The 17914-nt window shown below is 52.9% G+C and overlaps 1 protein-coding gene across 7 annotated transcripts; it reads right to left on the bottom strand.

The window, feature by feature from the left end:
• Positions 1-3341: 3341 nt before the first annotated feature.
• Positions 3342-17702, bottom strand: FCRL1 (Fc receptor like 1). Of its 7 annotated transcripts, none has more exons than XM_042976006.1 (11): positions 17148-17702; positions 13690-13710; positions 11297-11566; positions 9971-10258; positions 9537-9815; positions 8556-8715; positions 7467-7494; positions 6393-6475; positions 6117-6185; positions 5572-5603; positions 3342-4621 (listed from the first exon to the last, which is right to left on the bottom strand). In XM_042976006.1, the coding sequence occupies exons 1-11, from the start codon at positions 17176-17178 to the stop codon at positions 4599-4601; spliced, it is 1284 nt and encodes a 427-aa protein (XP_042831940.1). In that variant the 5' UTR covers positions 17179-17702; the 3' UTR covers positions 3342-4598. The 7 variants fall into 7 exon arrangements, with proteins under 7 accessions (XP_042831940.1, XP_007084327.2, XP_042831938.1 ...); XM_007084265.3 differs by having other exon boundaries at positions 8556-8669; XM_042976004.1 differs by lacking the exon at positions 7467-7494.
• Positions 17703-17914: the final 212 nt, after the last annotated feature.

The raw sequence follows: 17914 nt of genomic DNA, 5'->3' as shown, positions 1-17914 counted from the left end.
TCATCATGTGGTAGGAGTTATGGTAGTCGTTTCAACCATCACTATAATCATCTTGAACAACATGGCGTCTTCGTTGGATGGGGTTTGACTTAGAAATATTATATCCAGGGTAAGAGATATATTCTTTTGGGGGTGCTAATGTTTGTTGCAGCAGAGCTGGCTGGTGGGGATCTAGACGGTGTCTGTATAGACATTCTCCAGACATTAGGCAGACTCTTCTGCCCAGAAGAGTCTCTACAATGCAATTCATTAGTTCCTAGAATTCTGCTGGGCCCTCCATAGTCCAGAGAGCATGGCAGGGAATTCAGACCCACAATGCCTGGAAACTGCCGTCCGTTACCTTCCTGGCAGATTAGAAGGTGAAGATGTCCCAGAGACCCAGTTTCTCCCAGAATTACCCACTTGTCTTCTCCAGGCAATCTCAGTCACCCACGCGTCTCCTCCAGGCAATCTGAGAAGGACAGGGTAAGTCTCCGTTCAGGTAGTGATTGTTTTGGGAGACTGGACTTTTCAGAGCTCAAACTTTTCTTCTTCATGAGGAAGATCATCTTCTTCAGGGTCAATAGAAGCTATTATAAACCCCTTTTGAATGAGGCTATGCCATTCCCATGATGGGGAGTAGAGGCAAGCCTAATCTTGGTGTCTGAGAGGAGACAGAGGCACAGGGAGACTCAGCGAGGCTGTTGGTAGATGTCTGAGCAGCAGGGAGCAGACCTTCCTCGGTGTGTGAAAATCCCTCCTGCTTGGTGGCCTGGGTTTGCTTGGGGTGGGGGAGGGGTGGCAGGTGTGGAGGGGCCCCTGGGGATCAAAGACAATTCAATTTGAAGCTTTTATTTTCTGTTTTAATTGCCTATGTGTGGGCTTTCCAGAAGGTGGATGGTTGTCACTTGTCACTTTCCAGGCAGAAAGACCAACAACCAAGGGGAACTCTGGACCACAGGGGACCCCCTTGGGACATTGAATACACTGACCCTTTGATTGTACTTCCGGCTTTTGGTCCTGATTTCCTGCCAAGGGATTTGCTCATCTCACGTGCCCTGCTAACAGCTCCTTCTCACCAGGAGATGATGATTGACCAGTCCAAGGAAGTGTGCATTCACTCACTCCTTCATTCCGTGATGGATAAATATTACATAATTTTTTAAATGCATCATTAAACAGGTAAAAGAAAAGGGAAATTCCTCCATTACAGATAAGAAGATAAAGAGGAAGTGAAAACAGAGTATTACACATGTAAATTGACATTTCTGGTGCCATGAGGAGAAAATATTACATGAGATGATTTTTATGAACTTAGCATTTCATCCAGGAGGAACCAGGAGACAAAATCATGGGCCTGTGAAAGACAGAAGCTTGAAACTAAAACACATAAAATCTGGGCCATCAGAAGGCTTTCCTCTTAATAAAAGAGTGGTTTGGTGGGGAAAAATTTCACCCACCAGCACAGAGATGACAGTAACCTGGTCTTTCTATGAGCTCTGGGGGAAAATAGACTTTCCCCTGAAATATCAAAACCCCAAGACGAGGCCACTCCTGTGGGTGCTCTGGGAAGCTTCACAGGAAGAATTATCATGAAAAGTGGTCCCGGGCCACTGACACCCCCAGGGCTTGGAGGAAGCACATACAAAATGGCTTTTGAGGGACAGAGTGAGAAGCCCCGGCCACATGAGACTCCTATAATGCACAGGAAGTGTCTCAATCTGCAGTCACAAAACCCACCAAGTTACAATGACCAAGATTCAGGAAATGTGACAAATGCAGGCTTAACTACATAAAACTTCAGGCAGAAGAATAACCTAAGAATTACAATAAAGTAAATGTATTTATACTATTTCAAGTTTGTTAAAATAATAAAGTAGGGCACTCATAGAGTAAAATGCCATAAATAATAAAAAGCGAAATTTGAGATGGAATAATAATAATAATTTATTTTTTTGAGTGTTTAATGTGTGCCGTGTACAGCTTGAAGCATTTTAACCAAATGGTTTTACATAATTAGCAAGGCAGCATGATGTATCAGATATGATTGCTATTCCAGTTTTAAGCATGAAGAGAGTTTTATATTTTTTAATGTTTATTTTTAAGAGAGAGAGAGAGAGAGTGTGAACAGGGGAGGGGCAGAGAGAGGGGGAGACATAGAATCCCAAGCAAGCTCTAGGCTCTGAGCTGACAGCACAGAACCCGATGTGAGGCATCGCTGACATTCAACACCCAGTGCTCATCCCAACAAGTGCCCTACTCAGTGCCCATCCCCCATCTAGCCCATCCCCCACCCTCTTCCCTCCAGAACCCTCACTTCGTTCTGGATCGTTGAGATTAGCACTAGGCAGAAGCAGTAGAAAGGAACTTCATGTCAGGCGTGTTAAGGTAGCACGGAAATAAAAGGAAAGAGAATAGACCTAACCAATCATAGTAGATAATTTATACCTGTTTGGAAAAACAGATCTCTGGCTCATATGATTTTTTTAATTCCAAAAAGTAAAGTCATAATATAAATATAATATGAAACACCAGAATAGGAAAAGGCAGATTCTTACCTCACCCCAAACATGCATATGATACACTGTGTGAATATATATCAAAATTATGAAAGCATTTTAAAATGTACAAATGTTTTTATAACATAATCGCAGGGGAGGGAATGTGAGGGAAGTTTCTGGAATGATGGAGAAATTTTCTATCTTGACAAGACTTTGGGTTAGTTGGGTGCGTGCTTTTGTCCAACTGACTGAACTAAGCACATAAAATGTGTGCACCTCACTGTATACAAATTATAAATCGTTCCTACAAAAGCTATAAGAAAAAGGTAAATGAACACTGAGAAAATAGGCGAAGGGTCAGCACTGGAAACTTTTGGAAGAACTACAAATTAACAGTCCCTTTATGGGGAAAATGCTCAATTGCATTAGTAGTTTTAAAATTTTTAATTGAAATGACAATGGTGCTTTTCTCTCACAGGTCGATTATCTCACGCATTGTTGGTCGACGTGTGCACTGATCCAGCCTTACTAAAGAGCAGTTTAAGAGTATTTAACAAAAACATCAAATGTGCACAACCTAAAATGTCCTAATCCCTGATTTACAAACTTATCCTTCAGATGAATTAACAGGAACAGAGAAGTATATTTGTACAAGGACTTTTATTTTATTATTTTATTTTTAATGTTTATTTTTGAGAGAGAGAGTGAGGGAGGGAGGTACAGAGAGAGGGGGGACAGAGGATCCAAAGTGGAGTCTGTGCTGACAACCCAGAGAGCCCAACGTGGGGCTCAAACTCATGAATGAGGAGATCGTGACCTGACCTGAAGTCAGATGCTCAACCGACCGAGCCACCCAGGTGCCCCAGGACATTTATTTTAGTATTTTTTTTATAATATAAAAATTTGGGAAACCACCCCATGTCCATCAGTGGTTGAAAAGACTACAATATACTATGATAGTATTTCACAGCACTGAATGGTACACTTAAAATGGTCATTGTGACAAATTTTATGTTACTTCTAGTTTGCAAAACTAAAAAGTATATATTATGATTTATCTATATATAGCCTTTTAAAATAGTAGATGTCTATGTAAAGACTTGAAAATATTCTGCAATTTTTAAAGGTAGGCATATTTCTAAATATTTGTATATTTACTTGCATGTACAAGAGTTTGTATGAAGAATTAAAAATATCTGTGCAGCTAAGTTTTTAAGCAACGAGCACCGTTTGTGGTGTTAGATACAGGGAAGACCCTTAGTTTTTACATTGTATACTTTTAAATTGTTTTAATTTGTAAGAGGTGGTGAATAATTGTTTTCAAATGAAAATACAGACTCCAAATTATATTGTCACATTTTTAAAAGGCTTGTGAATAAAAGAAGAAAAACTGTATTCATAAAGCTTCTAGAAGCCGCAGCAAGCACAGAACTTTGGATGTGGTGAAACTCACCAAGATTCTATCTCATTACAAATATGGCGGCATCTAGACTGGCCTATGCACACAAAGTATGTCGCCAAAGTTGAGTGCACCCACAGTACGTATTTACAAAACTTTGTTTGAATTCTAATTTGGTGTCAGTGACCCCAAATGCACCGAGTGACATATTTGACGCAGAAGCAGGCTGCACGTAAGTGGCAGGACTGGACGTCTGTTCTGGAGATCAGTACAGAGTCCGTCTACACTTACGAGGTGACGACACCCATCTCCGTGTGCGGCAGCGCCGTGGAGTCACTGACCTTGCATCCCAGCCCGCTGAGTGAGCTGCACTGTCCCTCCACCCCAAGATCCCAAGCTCTTTCACCCACCTTGTGTCCTCTTATAAGAAGGTAGAGCACAATTCGACCCGTGCCTAGAAGAACCAGTAGGTATGGGGTCCTGGTAACAAGGTCCTTCCCGCCCCCACATTCATGTTGGTTCTCTCGGCTGGTTTTAGGAATAGTCTTGGGAGGAAAGCACCTGGGTCAGAAGTACTGGAGGGCTGACTACCCCAGGATCTGTGAAGAACGTATTGGTTCTGAGGCTTAGGGTCATGGATGGTTTCCAAAGGGCAGAATCTTCCGGAACGTTACATAGCGTCATCATAGTCCTCATCTGTAACGTTTGCCTTCTTCAGCCTAAAATAGATGGCTGAGGCATCCTAAAAGCAAAGGCACATAGACAGGACCAGAGCAGGGAACACACATGGGGCCTGTCTCTTCCCCAGGCAGCCGGGGCACGTCCTATCATGACGTGCCACGCACATGCAGCACAGCCTCTTGGAAGACTGCGGCCCTGGGCGAGCATTTTCAAAGGGCCTGCGTCCCATCCCCCCGGTGGGCCATGCACGTGGATCCAAACATGTAAGCCCCTCTTCCGTTCGGAGGGGCCACTGCTAGGCAGTTCCGCGGGCTGGCGTTTTTTGCAGGATTTCAGGATTTTACACTCATGCACTAAATTCAGTGTGTCACTGGAGTTTCCCAAGGACATGGGTTCTGTCGTGACACATCTGGCTTCCCCACCTCACTCGACAAAACTACAAAGCGTCTACTGTCTTTGTACACACGCCGAGCTGGGATTCCCGCAATTTTCTGAGAGTATTTCCGTATTATCAGTGATGTCGTCAATTATTCAAGGTTGACAGATCACTGAGTTTCAATGACACAAATCCCTCTCAGTTTAGCTTTGTTCAATATTAATTTAGTTTTCCACGGGTTGTTTGGTTAACCTCACAACACAAAGTCGTGTGTGTGTGTGCGTGCGTGCGTGTGTGTGTGTGTGTGTGTGTGTGGTTGAACAGTATTTCACAACAAGGATTTTCAAGGAATGGCATGTTTAGACTTGGCGCGTGCCAGAGTGTAACTACAAATCATCCATGTGTCTGTGGCCAAAGGAAACGTCTACGCAAGCCTCCAAAATTCCCTTGCACAGTGACGCTTTACTGTTACAACCAAATGTTTTTATCCCACTGTGTGGGGAGATAAGGGAAGAGACAGACCCTGGAGGCATTTGGGTTTTGCTAAGTGGCCATAAATTTTAAAGTTTGAGGAGCCGTCGGCAGAAGAAAGAGAGACGAGCAGGAGGGAAAGTACGATGGGGATTCTGACTCACCTGGTCCTTGACGCGTGTCCTCGGGGGCGGTACTGTGGGAGAGAAGATGTGCGCTGTAAGATGTCATTTATATTTAAATGTAAATTTTTATATGCTTCTTTACGCTACTTGTGGTTTATTGGTTGCCCTCGGTTTTTGGTCTTGCTTTTCTGCCTTTCACAAACACGGTTGCCTTGCCGTTCCCAGGACAATCGCAGCCTCGTGGGGGCGGACGGGTGAGTAGGTCCCTCTGGGCATTTACACACTTGGCATTTCTGGAGCCACCAAGTATGGACGGGACAACGGCAGGTGAGCAGACGCCCGGGCCTCAGAGAGAGCACGGGGCCCCTCGAGGAGCGCAGGCCGACATCGCCACCCCCGTGTGCCGTCCGACTGGGGGCACTAAGCAGGCACCGGCACTGGGCTCTCCTCGGGGCGGCTCCCAGACCCAAGGCAGGAGCTCAGGGAGGCAGAGCAGTAGCACCGAAGCCGCTCGCGGCCCCTGATTATCCCCTTGGTTCCAGGAGGGACAAAGTCAGAGACAAATTCACTCCCTCGCGTCTCACCTGCTGGTGGCCGTTCCTGCTGCGTGTGGTACACCAAAGAGTAAACCTCGTCCCCGAGTACAACATTCGCTGGAAGGGGAGAAAGGAGGCGTTGTGACACGGCCCTTTCTTCCCACTCCATGCCGACTCCCCGTGGCCACGTGGACAGACCCGCCACCTGTTCACGGAGGCGGTGGCTGGGGCACAGCAGACACAGGTGGGGCTGGCAGACGGCACCCCGTCGCCCCTTCCCCAGCTCACTCGAGCTCCTCGGGCCAGGTCATTCGGGACCCTCACCGTTTTCGTACATAGACTGTCCCTGCAGCGGGGCAGGTGAGTTGACGTAGCTGGATGCTGATGGCACAGGGCTCGGAGGGCTCCTGCAGACACAGAAACACACGTCATCTGCGTGGGGTGGCGTCCCAGATGCCCCGCACATCTCCCTCGACGATTGTGAGCAAGACATTGAAGGAGCGAAGCCTGCTAGGGAGGGTCCTGGGCGGAATACTGACTCCTGGGGAGAGTCCCGGGCACGGCTGCATCGCCCACGCCCTGACCTGACCCAGCAGGGTGCAGCGGGTAGTGCTGGGGCACACAGCCCGTGAGCGCAGGCCCCCATCTGAAGGGCTCACGGTGGTGTCGCCCACACCCGCATCGGTGCCCCTCACATCACACGCGCTCAGTGAATATTGAATGAAGCAATATTGATTCCCCCCTGACAGAAAACAGGTTGTTAGGCAGAACAAGCAGCTTGAGGAAGGGAGAGAAGAAAGTGGGCTTGTGCGTGCATGTACCCCTGAAAGAGTGCTACCCTGATCTGGGGGAAAATATCTGTATTTTGTCGGCATAAAAACAACATGGCATAAAAATATGTCAACTAAACATTGATGTCCCCAGATGCAAGGATTTAAAAAAAACTCCCCCCACCCCCCTAAACTTCTAAAGAACTTCACCAGCAATGGTTATCACTCTCTGGCTTCAATTACCGAAATGTGCACGTATCTTAATGCCTCTGAGATACTTTAAGACCCTAGGATCCCGTTTTCCTTCCTCATCGGAACGACTCACAGACCCTCAGATACTAGTGAATTGATTGAATGCATCAATTCATTGGTGAATGTGTGAAACGTGTCAAAGTAGTTTGTCGAGGGAGCTAAATTAGGAAGAGTGATGCAAGGATTTAAATTCAAGTACAACGAAGAAGGGTGGCAAGCAGGTTCTCAGCTACCAGGGGGAGAGCTCTGGGGCGGGGGGAGGGTGCGCAGGGTGGGTTATAATAACATGAAACAAGCACAGGAGAGAAGATAACTCAAAACCGGGAAGACGGATTTTTCTGCCGCACCCGTGCACACAGGGAAAGTAGAGCCTCACCTGTGTGGGTTCCCGGAGGGACGTCTTCCTACAAGTCAAGCAGATGATTAGACATGTCAAAGGGGGAATCTGTTCACCACTTGTTTTCAGGTGGCCCTCGTGTGGGGACTGCACCCCGGGCTACGGTGCCCCTCACAATGCCACCGCGTGCCAGAGGACAAGCTGGCACTCGCTTGCACAGATCCTACATCCTGCAGGTGAGGAGGTTCCGTGCAGAATGGTCACACGAGCTTCCCAAAGACGGTTCACACCAGAGCGAGGACTTGAACCCCACCTCTGAACCCTTACACCTCCACCTCTTGTATTGTTTGCTTCGGGTTTTAACAACCACACCCCCTAATGTTGTCATGACAAGTCCTGAGAAGCAGGCACTGCCACAGCCACGTTATAGACGGGGTGACGTGCCCCAAGAGGCAAGAAAAGCTGGGCATTCAAGTGAAAACCTCACGTTGTCCCCATCTTGCTCGGCGGAGAACAGGAGTCCCAGATCAAATGCACAAATACATATGTAATTACCCGTTGTGAGCACGGCGGGGCTAACCAGCTTATTGCCCTGATGGAGAATAATGAGAGAACACGGGCTGTGGCCAGCGGAAGCCTCTCGGAGAAAGTGACACTTAAGCTGGAAAGCAGGAGGGATCCTGCAGTGAGTGGAACACGAGGATGTGTGGACAAGCATTCCAGAAAGCGGGAAAGGCACGTGACCATGCTCGGGGGAGGGGGGATAAGAACCGAGGCACTGACTTTACCTGGGAGATGGTCAGCAGGGCTGGGATTGCTAACCGTGTGTCTCCTCCAGGCGCTGACTAGTTAGTTTACATAGAGTTACATTTTGGTGTAAATATTAGATCAGACGAACACGAGATATTGGGGGGACCTGAACCGATAACACGTAGCAGATGGAAAACTTGACCTAAGACACTGTGTCAGTTTAACGGGTGCTGCTCCCGTGCGGGGGGCTGGGAGCAGGTCTGCGGGCAGGGTGGCCAGCAGGGCATATCCATCCCTCCGTGTACTCGTCACCGGCCCAGCCTGTGTCCGTGAAAACAAAGGTCACGGTCACAAAATACCAGTCTCTGAAATACTAACCTAGTCTTTTCCGGAGCCCACAGCAGAATAAGGCCAGAATGACGGGACCAAGGACGCCAAGCATCCCCTCGAGGATTCCCGAGGCGAGAAGTTCTTTCCTGTCCTCCGTGGGCACTGGAGGGAGAGGTCAGCGCATGAACTGCTGTGCTGGATGGCTGGCCTTTGGAGAGCAGACATCCTGGCTGTGGGTTGAGGCCAAGGTCTGCCCTTCCCAGGGATGGGGCGGGGGGACAGTGAACTGACTTCTGTATCGAGGGGCCTACAGCTCTTCACACTGATGACAGGAGAAGAGGCACCAGCCTTCAAGCCTTCGTCGCCTCCGTGCCCTTCAGATACACCTCCCAGGACAGCACCGCCCACAGACGCCCATCGTTGGTTGCACGATGCCAGAAACTTGGCGGGGTCAGGAGAACTCCCCCAGGAGGGAGGCAAAGCATAAGGGACTCTTCACTACAGAGAACAAACTGAGGGTTGATGGAGGGAGGTGGCTGGGGGGATGGGCTAGATGGATGATGGGCATTAAGGAGGACACTTGTTGGGACGAGCACTGGGTGTCATATGTAAGAGACGAATCACTGGGGATGCTTGGGTGGCTCAGTCAGTCAAGCGTCCGACTTCGGCTCAGGTCATGATCTCAAGTTTCGCGAGTTGGAGCCCCGCGTCGGGCTCTGTGCTGACAGCTCGGAGCCTGGAGCCTGTTTCGGATTCTGTTCTCCCTCTCTCTCTCCCCTCCCCCGCTCATTCTCTCTCTCTCTCTCTCTCTCTCTCTCTCTCTCTCAATCTCTCTCTCAAAAATAAATAAACATAAAAAAAAATAATTCTACCAATTAAAAACAAGAGACATGAATCACTGGGTTCTACTCCTGAAGCCAAGACTACACTGTATGTTACCTAACTTGAATTTAAGTAAAATTAACACAACCTCTCCCAGGATGCTGGAAAGAGGCAGTGACCAGGACAGCTCTATGCCCTGGGCTGTACCTGTGACATTGAGTGGCACCGCCTCGCTGCGCCGGGCCCCCAGCCCGTTGTCGGCCTCGCAGGAGTAGTTTCCAGAATGTTCTGCGGTCAGAGAGAGGTTGAAGGACGCTCTTCTTCCAGCGTGAGCTGAGCTCCTCCCCAGGGTGACATTCTTGTGATAAAACCGGTACAGGATGGGGGGAGAGCCCCTCTGGGCCTCGCAGCGAAGCTCGACCACGTCCCCCACTTCGGCCGGGGCCCCGGGTCCCCTGATGGTGAGGACGGGGCGGGACACTGGAACTGAGGGAGACAGGGGGGCTGTCAGAGAGGGTCCCCACACGGGGACGGACTGGTAATCCCAGCCCATGGAGGCCCAGCCCCGCTGAGCTCCCTTGGGGTGCCCCAGGGGAACGGGGAGCCCAGCTGGCGGGCCACTGGTGGGTCGCAGAACTTACTTCTGACGGTGACGCTCACCAGCTCGCTGAGGCTTGGGCCGTAGCCGTTGTCGGCCGCACAGTAGTATTTGTCCGTGTCACTGTCCCTCACCGCCGGGATCTCATACTTCGCTGCCAGAGAGCGCTGGGTCTTTGTTTCCAGGTTCAAACCCAGGGCCCCTTTGTACCAGAGGAAGGTGATGTCTCCTGTGCCCCTGGCCACCATGCAGACGAGAGCCAGCCTCTCTCCCTTCTGCACTTGCCCGCCGGGAGGCTGTGTCTCCAAGCTCACATTACAGACGGGGACTCCTACACACACACAATGACACAATGTGACCCGGGAGGGGTGACTGTCCTGAACCCAAAGGCCTTGGGTGAAGTCAACAGTTCATGCGGTTGAATGGCTAATGTTGGGGGCCGTTTTGAGGTGGGGGGGTTCTGCCGATTTGGGTCTGCCTTGGTCCATCCAGCGGATGCTGGCAGTGTGACAAAGGCCATCCAGTTACCATGCACCCCCTCCCGCCCCAGGACAGTGGGGCTCCCAGGACCCTCACTCTGCAAGGCACAACGGTAAGGAGGCCATGGTGCAGATCGAAGGTCAAGCTGCCTGGGTTTGGGTGCTGGTTCTGGTCTTACTGTGTGTGCTTGATCCAAGGGCTTAACTTCCCTGGGACTCGATTTCCCGTCTGCACAGGGGAGCGGGCAAAAATCGCTCTCTCCCGTCGTCGGGAGGGCTCCCTTACGTGGCGCGACAGGACGGGAGCACGGCCCGCTGCCCGGCGTGTCTCCAGCCTCACCAGGGCTGGGCTGTGAGCGAAGGCGGGAAAGCCGGCCTTCTGAAGGTAATCGACACCCGCTTCCCAGCTCCGAGGATGCATCTCGGACCGAGAATGGGGGGAGGACGTCGGCGTGTCCACCCTGACGTGGGGCAGCACGGTTCAGAGTCACAAAACACCCCCCTTCTCTTTTTCTCTCTCAAAACCAAACCCCAACCTCTCCTCCAATAGCTTCCCCTTTCCGTGCGGCTCTGATTTCTCCCTTCTCTGTGGCTCCCGTCAGCCCCCCACCATGGCCACACATCTCTCCCTGGCTGTTGAGGGCGCCGCGGGAGCTGCGGCTCCTGGAAATCGGGGGGCCCCACTCTCCAGCACAGTGAGGGCTTCCTAAATACCCTTCTGCGCGTTCGAGCGGGATTAGCAAGGATGAGGGAAGATCCCTCCGGGACTCTGACCAGGAGAGAAGCTCGGTACACCTCCTTTCCTGCAGGAGCCGAGCCCCCAGTGTTGGGGGAGATCAGCCTCGTGCCCCCGCCTGTGTCTGCCCCCCACCGCAGGCCCCCGCACTCACTCTGCACCTGTATCTGGACCCTCGGGCTCCGAGCGACTCTGGCTGCCATGGTCTTTTCTTCGCACCAGTAGGATCCTGAGTCTTCCCTCCACACCTTGGGGAGCTGGAGCTCCGGGGAGCTGCTCCAGCCCGGCCACAGGACCCGGCTGTCTCTGAAGAAGCAGAACTGGAGGGGGCCGTCCAGCCTCCGTGAAGGGACCAGAACGTTGCAGGTCAGGGTCACTGAGCCTCCCTCCACGGGCCGAGAGGGCGTGGCGGTCAGGAGCAGGGCTGGAGAGAGGGACGAAACACATATGTTCCAGGGCCCAGGGGTTCAGAGTCCCCGGGTGGAGGCACTTGGTGTTCTCAGCATCCGAAACAGGCTCGGATAACCACCCAGTGGGGTGCAGAGCCCATCCCGCACCCCGGCGCCCCCCCGCGCAGCACCGCTTCCATCCATAAGACAACCCTTGCCTGCCACTTGGTTCTCACGCTTCAACATTTCTAGCCACGAACTAAACACACCCCTTCCGGAGACAGGGCAGGGCACTGACGACTGTGATTGGAGGCGGTGAAGCCTGACGCTTCAGGAAAAGTGAGTGGGTTTCATTCATTCTTGTAAATCAGGGCAGTCGTTTTTCTTCTGCTTCGTTCCCCTGGCGTCCCAGAGCCACACTATTTCTTCCAAGGACGGAACGTGACACCGGGGGATCTGCCAGTCAGGGAAAGGTTGAGAGGCGCTCGATGCTTTCTTTACGGATTCTCTCCTTCCCACTGGAAGCAACAGGGGCGCACCTGCCGGAAAATGCCTCACGCACGCACCGGGCTCCCTTGCTCTGGGACCGTGCGCACACCTCCGTAGAAGGCAAGGTTGTGCAGAGCAATTTCCGTACCTTGAGCTCAGGGATGCCTCCCTCTTGGACCGTAAGGCTTTTCTCCACGGGGATGGCGGGTGGGCAAAGCTGGGTCCTGCTTCCCCTCACCTCCTTCTGCCCAGCGTCAGCGCCCGGGAAACCCCAGAATCCCTGAGCCCACTGGCTCTTGCGACATTTGTTTGTGGAAGTCTCAGAGCCTCTGCTTTTCAGGAAAGTTTAGGAGTTTTCCTAAGAGAAGCCTGTCTCCCCTCACCAGCGAAAAATGCCACGTGATCTAGGTCACAGAGAGGCGGTGGCCCTTCCAACACCTGTCACCTCAAGCCTGGCTCGCGGAATGCCTCGCCTGGGAACTCAAAAAAACTCGCTCCCGACGTCGGTACCAGAATGTTTGCTCCGTGCTGGGGCCTGGACGGAACACCTGTGCGCCGGGAGGCATTTTCTGTCCTTGGAAAACTGCAGTCCCAGTGGGCCGAGGACAGGGCAGCTTTTGAGCTGAGCAGAGGAAGGAATAAAAAAGGCATCTAGGCAGCTGGGCCCTATGCTTCTGAATGGGGCAGGGCAGGCGTGGAGTAGGACCCGGACAGGGCCGTTTGCGAGGGCTGGAGCTCAGCCTCGAGCTCAGAGCTTGCCCCAGATCATTCTCGGGTGTTCCCAGAAACACCTGGCAGATTCCTGGTAGCGGGAGTTTCGTCTCTTCTGGGTGTGGCCTTGGATTTCTGCTTATGCTCGGATTGAGCCCATGAGCCCATGGCCTGCGTTCCACCTGGATGAACCTCAGAAGAGCCGTCCAGAAGGTTGGGCTGGTCCCGAACACCCCTGACCGTTGGCATCAGAGGCCTGTTCCCCCCCGGTTGTACGTGCAGCCCGTGTTCTTGAGGACGCAGAGGGCCCCTTCCAGCCCCGTGGACAGTACTTTGCATAGAGGAGAGCAGTTCTGACGCCTCCTGGATGTAAACACACGTTAGTGGAAGGTTCCTTCTGGGGGAAACTTCCTCTTCTCTTCTGGTAAAGGTAAGACTTTGGATCAGGATCAGAGTGAACGGTGGCACCGAGCAGGGTCTGGGAGAGAAGTCGTGCGGGCCGACCGCTGTGGCTACAGCAGGACTGCAGGAGGAAGGCGGCAGAGTGACGCGTGGCTCGCCCGAGGCCCGGCATCCACCGTCATTGTCGCCACGGATGGGTGGCGGCCGAGACTCCTCCAGCGCTCCTGGGGGAGCACCCAGCGGGGAAGACACGGGGGCCTTGGGGCCCCTGAGGCCGGGAGGGTGGACAGTCTTCTCACATCCATCTGCGGCAGTCTGTGACTTCCCCGTGAAACAGCATCTCCCTTCCGGAGAGCGGAGAGGACCGTGGTTTTGAGAAGGTCACAGCAAGACCGCCCCACCCCCAGCGGAGCAGGCTCGTGTCAGGTGCAGACACTGGTCTGAACACAGGCCGCGGGGCCCCGAGGGAGCCGCTGTCACCAGATGTCAGACAGCATCCACGGCTGCGACAAGATTCCCACAGACCGCAAAGGGGGAGGGGAAGAGAGCTACTCACCAGTTAGTTCGCAGGGCGGCGCTAGGAGAGAATTCGGGAGAGATCAGTGCGGATCTGGACTTGGGTGTACCTCCCCCAGCACTGCCCCCTCCCCCCCTCCTCCCCCACCTTCCCTCTCCGCTTCACTCCTGCCTCTTCCTTCTCCTCTCTGCTTCCTTCTTGGCCTCCGCTCCTTCTCCCGCATTCATTTCTGATCACTGCCCCCATCCATTGTTAGGACTCAGTACCTTCGTTGGTGACCGCACCTCCTTCTTATCCCTCCCTCAAAAGTCCAGAGGACCCTGCCCCGGCCCGGCCAACTCGCAGTGACAACGGCCAGGGGCCTGACCAACACACACACACACACACACACACACACACACACACTGTGCCCTTTATTCACCTACTTCCCAGCAGAGCAGGTCCAGAGAAGGAATTCTGATTTCCCCAAAGATTCGCTCATATCCCAAGGATTTGACCAGAGTATTATGACATGATGACCAAGGACAGGAGATTCTGGGGAGATGCAGGCTCTCAGCCAGAAGGCACGGGCCTGAACCCTGGCCCTGCCCCACTAGCTGTGTTACCTCGGAGAAAATGCTTTCCCTCTCTGTGCTCTATGTTCCTTTTCTGTAGAATGGAGGCTATACTGGACCTACTTCACAGAGTTTTCATGAGGATTAAATAAGTTGACATCCGTAAAATGCCTGGAATTTATTCCACGTTCAGTAAATATTACCTCATTATCACTATCTATTTGAACCCATACTTGGTCTGACATATTTAGTCTGGTTTTTCTTTTTAGCTTAAATGCTTATTTGAATGATGCGTTCCTCGGGTAGGAGAGTGGAGTCAACGGGGGCTGGCATGACCATCACGGTTTTCATTCATCCGTCCTACAAAGCATTTTGAGGGCCTCCTGTGCGTCACTCATTGTGAGTGGGACGCGGGTGGCCAGAGCGAATGTGACCAAGTCTTTGCTGTTCAGGGGGAGAGCGCCAATTAAAGAACCAATATGCAATCTGATTTCAGAGAGTGATCAGCGTGTAGGAAAGATAAAGCCCAGGGGCGCCTGTGTGGCTCCGTCGGTTAAGCGTCTGACCCTTGATTTTGGCTCAGGCCGCGGCCTCACGTTCAGTGGGGTCGAGTCCCGTGTTGGGCTCTGGGCTGGCAGCACGGCACCTGCTTGGGACTCTCTCTTTTCCTCTCTTTCTGCCCCTGCCCCACTCACTCGTGCCCTCTCTCTCTCTGCTCTCCTTCTCAAAATAAGTAAATAAACTGAAGAAAAAGATAAAGCTGAGAAATAAGTTAGAGAGTATCATCGGACGATCTTGACTATTTAGATAGCTGTCAGTTGGGTAGAAAACAACGAAATCAGAGAGCTGCCTTCCCAGTGTTCGGGACCAGCACCCCGGCCAGAGAAGGAGCAAATGCGGAGGACCTGAGAAGGAGTGAGCTCATCTGTGGAGGGAGGAGAAGGCAGTGCCCCTGCAGCTGAGGGAGGGGCAGCGATGGGCACTGCTGTGGTACCTACAGGCAGTCCGAGCCAGTCACGGAGGGCTTCCTGGACGTGGTGCCAGGCCTGGATTTCATTCCAGGTGTGCTGGGAGCCGTGGACAGCTCTGACTGAACTTACGTTTGTAAAATCACTCTCACGCATGCGGGGAGGAGAACGGACCACCGTCCTGCAGGACAAGCAGGGAGGACATGGGTGGAAACTCAGTCTGGAAGCCTGAGGATGCCGGCTGAGGCTGGGCGGCCGTTGACTGCATGGAAGGTGCTCAGAGGAGAGACCAGCGCTGGGGAAAATTAGCCTGAGTTCAAGGTTAAAGTGGCCACAAAGCACCTGAACGGTGCAGCTGGGAAGTGAGCGAGGTAGGGGTGGGTGGGGAAGAACCAGGTCTGGGCAGCAACCTTGGGAAAGTCAAACCTTGGGAAGGTCAGGAAACAACGGGGGTTGAGTTAGAAAGAAAACCAGCAGAACGTGGTGGCCCAGAGGCCACGGGAAGAAGCGTTTCCAGAAGAGGGAGCAGAGGACCATCCCTGGGAGGCCGAGTGCAAGGAGATGGGACCCGGAGTCCAGGCCGGGGCGACGCGCAGGTGGCTGCTGGTCCCGGAGGGAACAGCACTGGGGACGAAAGACAGACGGCCGCGGCCCAGGACAGGGCGAGGGGGACCTGCAAGCACTGAGAACCGGCCAACGGTCCCAGGGCTTAGGGTCCGGGCAGGTGTGATGCCAAAGGGGTTGAGGTGTTAGAAATGTGGTGAGCGTGCTGGTGGTCACGTGGCTGCAAATCCTTCCGGAGAATCTTAGACGGCGTACCAGAAAAGCGAATCTTACTGTCCCGTCAGTTAAAAATGAGCTCAAAACGATGGCAGGAGATAAAGCAAAGCCCAGCAACGGCCTAGAAACTTTGCGAAAGGCCAGCCAGAGGCCGTCAGGATGCATTTCCGTGGTTTCCGGGGAAAGACGTTATGCTGTTTGTATGTTTACGGGACTCACCCAGAAGGAAAAGTCGTGCTGATGGCAGAGTGGAGGTTCTGAGGGAGCAGGAGCGCCTGGGACCCAGTGAGGAGGGAGGGCCCCTGCGTGGGGACGGGAATAGGGCAGTCCCGAAGGAGGGCGTGTGAGGGGTGTCGGGGAGATCCGAGCACGGCCGCAGGCAGACGAGGACTTTCTCTTCTGATAGTGTTCATGTCCTCAGCGACATAGGCCGCAAGGTCATAAGCTGAGTGTGAGAAGGGAGGAGTTTGAGGAGGCGGAGAAGCTGGGACGTAGTTGTCCAGGCGTGAGGCTCAGACTAGCAGGTGTAGGAGGTCACCGGCCCTGCCAGGACCACTGGAGACGCGTGCCCTACCTTGAAAGGGACGTGAGTCAATGGGACGGTGCCTTTCGTGTGATGTGTGCAGAGAAGTATGCTGATCGGGGGCTGCTCACGAGGAGAGAGGTGCAGGTGTGGCCGGGAGCCTTGCGCCCCAGAATCTAAGGTGGGGAGGAGGCAGAGGACAGTACCTGGCAACGAAAAGTCGCTCCGGGGGTTGAAGAGTGGCCACTCGGCAGGGGTGGGGTGGGGGGTGCCCAAAACAAGGATTTTGAAAGCGAACAGTTGTTGGTGATAAATTCTAGGGTTTGATGGTAGGAATGAGGGGGCCAAGGACAGACGATAAAGGGAAAGGTGTTGACAGTAAGACAAGGAACGAAGGCCCAGTTTGTTGTATGAATTATCCCCGTGGCTGTCAGCAACAGCGCAGACAGACAGAATTCACACTGGAAGGAAAGACAGCCAGCGAACACTTCCCAGGAGGTAAAAACCGAAATGAACATTCCCTTCAAACACCTGCCTTCCCAGTATTTACCACCTGCTGACCGACTCTGAGCTGCCGGTTGGAGGCAGAGATCCCAGCACCCGCGGGCGCAGGCAGAGGCCTCGGGAGGCACTGGGGCCGGAGCCCCGCACCTGCTCGGACGCCCTACTCACCGCACATCAACAGCATGAGCCCCAGCAGCATGAGGACCAGGTCGGGGGCTGTCACTGGAGATGCTTTCTCATCGGAGGAAGAATCCAGCTCCGAGTCGAGAGGCAGCAGCTTGTCAGAGGGCTGCGGAAGTCACGCTGCAGCACATTTACAGAAATAGAAGACGAACCAGGGTGCTCCGACGGCCCTCCTCTATTTCCTGTCCTGTGGGGTCCCAGATGAGCAAAGGTGCTCCTTTCTGTATTTGGTTGACTGTCCACGACGTGAAGAGGGTGCACACCAGGGCCTCCCTCCGGAGCGCAGGGGGTATCTCAAGGGAACTTTCCCAGAGGCAATTTCTGACCCCGATGAGCCTTCCTCAGACCACGGTCCCGCGGAAGTTCAATGGCGGGTTTTCCTCACTGGGAAGCATGTCTCCTGGCCCACGTCTGCTCCACACACACTCTCGTTTCTCAACAGCCTGCACTGTGGCCGCTCTGGGCACGAATGTCCAAGCCAGAGACCAATGGGCTGTCACCCGGGTCCCCTGCAGCATCGGAGAACCATTGTGGATGATGATTTGTACAGAGTCAGGCTATTTGTAAGGTGCCGGCTCCCATATTTAAACTTGCAGGGTGTAGCGGTCAGTGAACCAGAAACAGAAGAAAACAGAATCACAGGAAACTACTGCCTGGGTGGGGGGGATGTCTGTCAGTGAAACACAGGAAAGAGGCATATGCAAACAAGCTTCTGGGTGTTTGGGGACATTCGCCACTAGCTCCTGGCCTGG

Source organism: Panthera tigris, chromosome F3 (genome assembly GCF_018350195.1).
Source record: "Panthera tigris isolate Pti1 chromosome F3, P.tigris_Pti1_mat1.1, whole genome shotgun sequence".
In the NCBI taxonomy this organism is placed as follows: domain Eukaryota; kingdom Metazoa; phylum Chordata; class Mammalia; order Carnivora; family Felidae; genus Panthera; species Panthera tigris.
Note: the sequence above shows the minus strand (reverse complement) of the source record. Positions and strands in the feature narration are given on the sequence as shown.

Excerpts from the sequence above, each read along its gene's own strand:
- FCRL1 (XM_042976002.1), bottom strand. The coding sequence starts at position 17,178 with ATGCTGCTGGGGCTCATGCTGTTGATGTGCG. Across the intron at positions 13,711-17,147 it reads GCTCATGCTGTTGATGTGCG|CGCCGCCCTGCGAACTAACT; the intron begins GTGAGTAGGGCG and ends ATTCTCTCCTAG. Across the intron at positions 9,816-9,970 it reads GGTGAGCGTCACCGTCAGAA|TTCCAGTGTCCCGCCCCGTC; the intron begins GTAAGTTCTGCG and ends TGTCTCCCTCAG.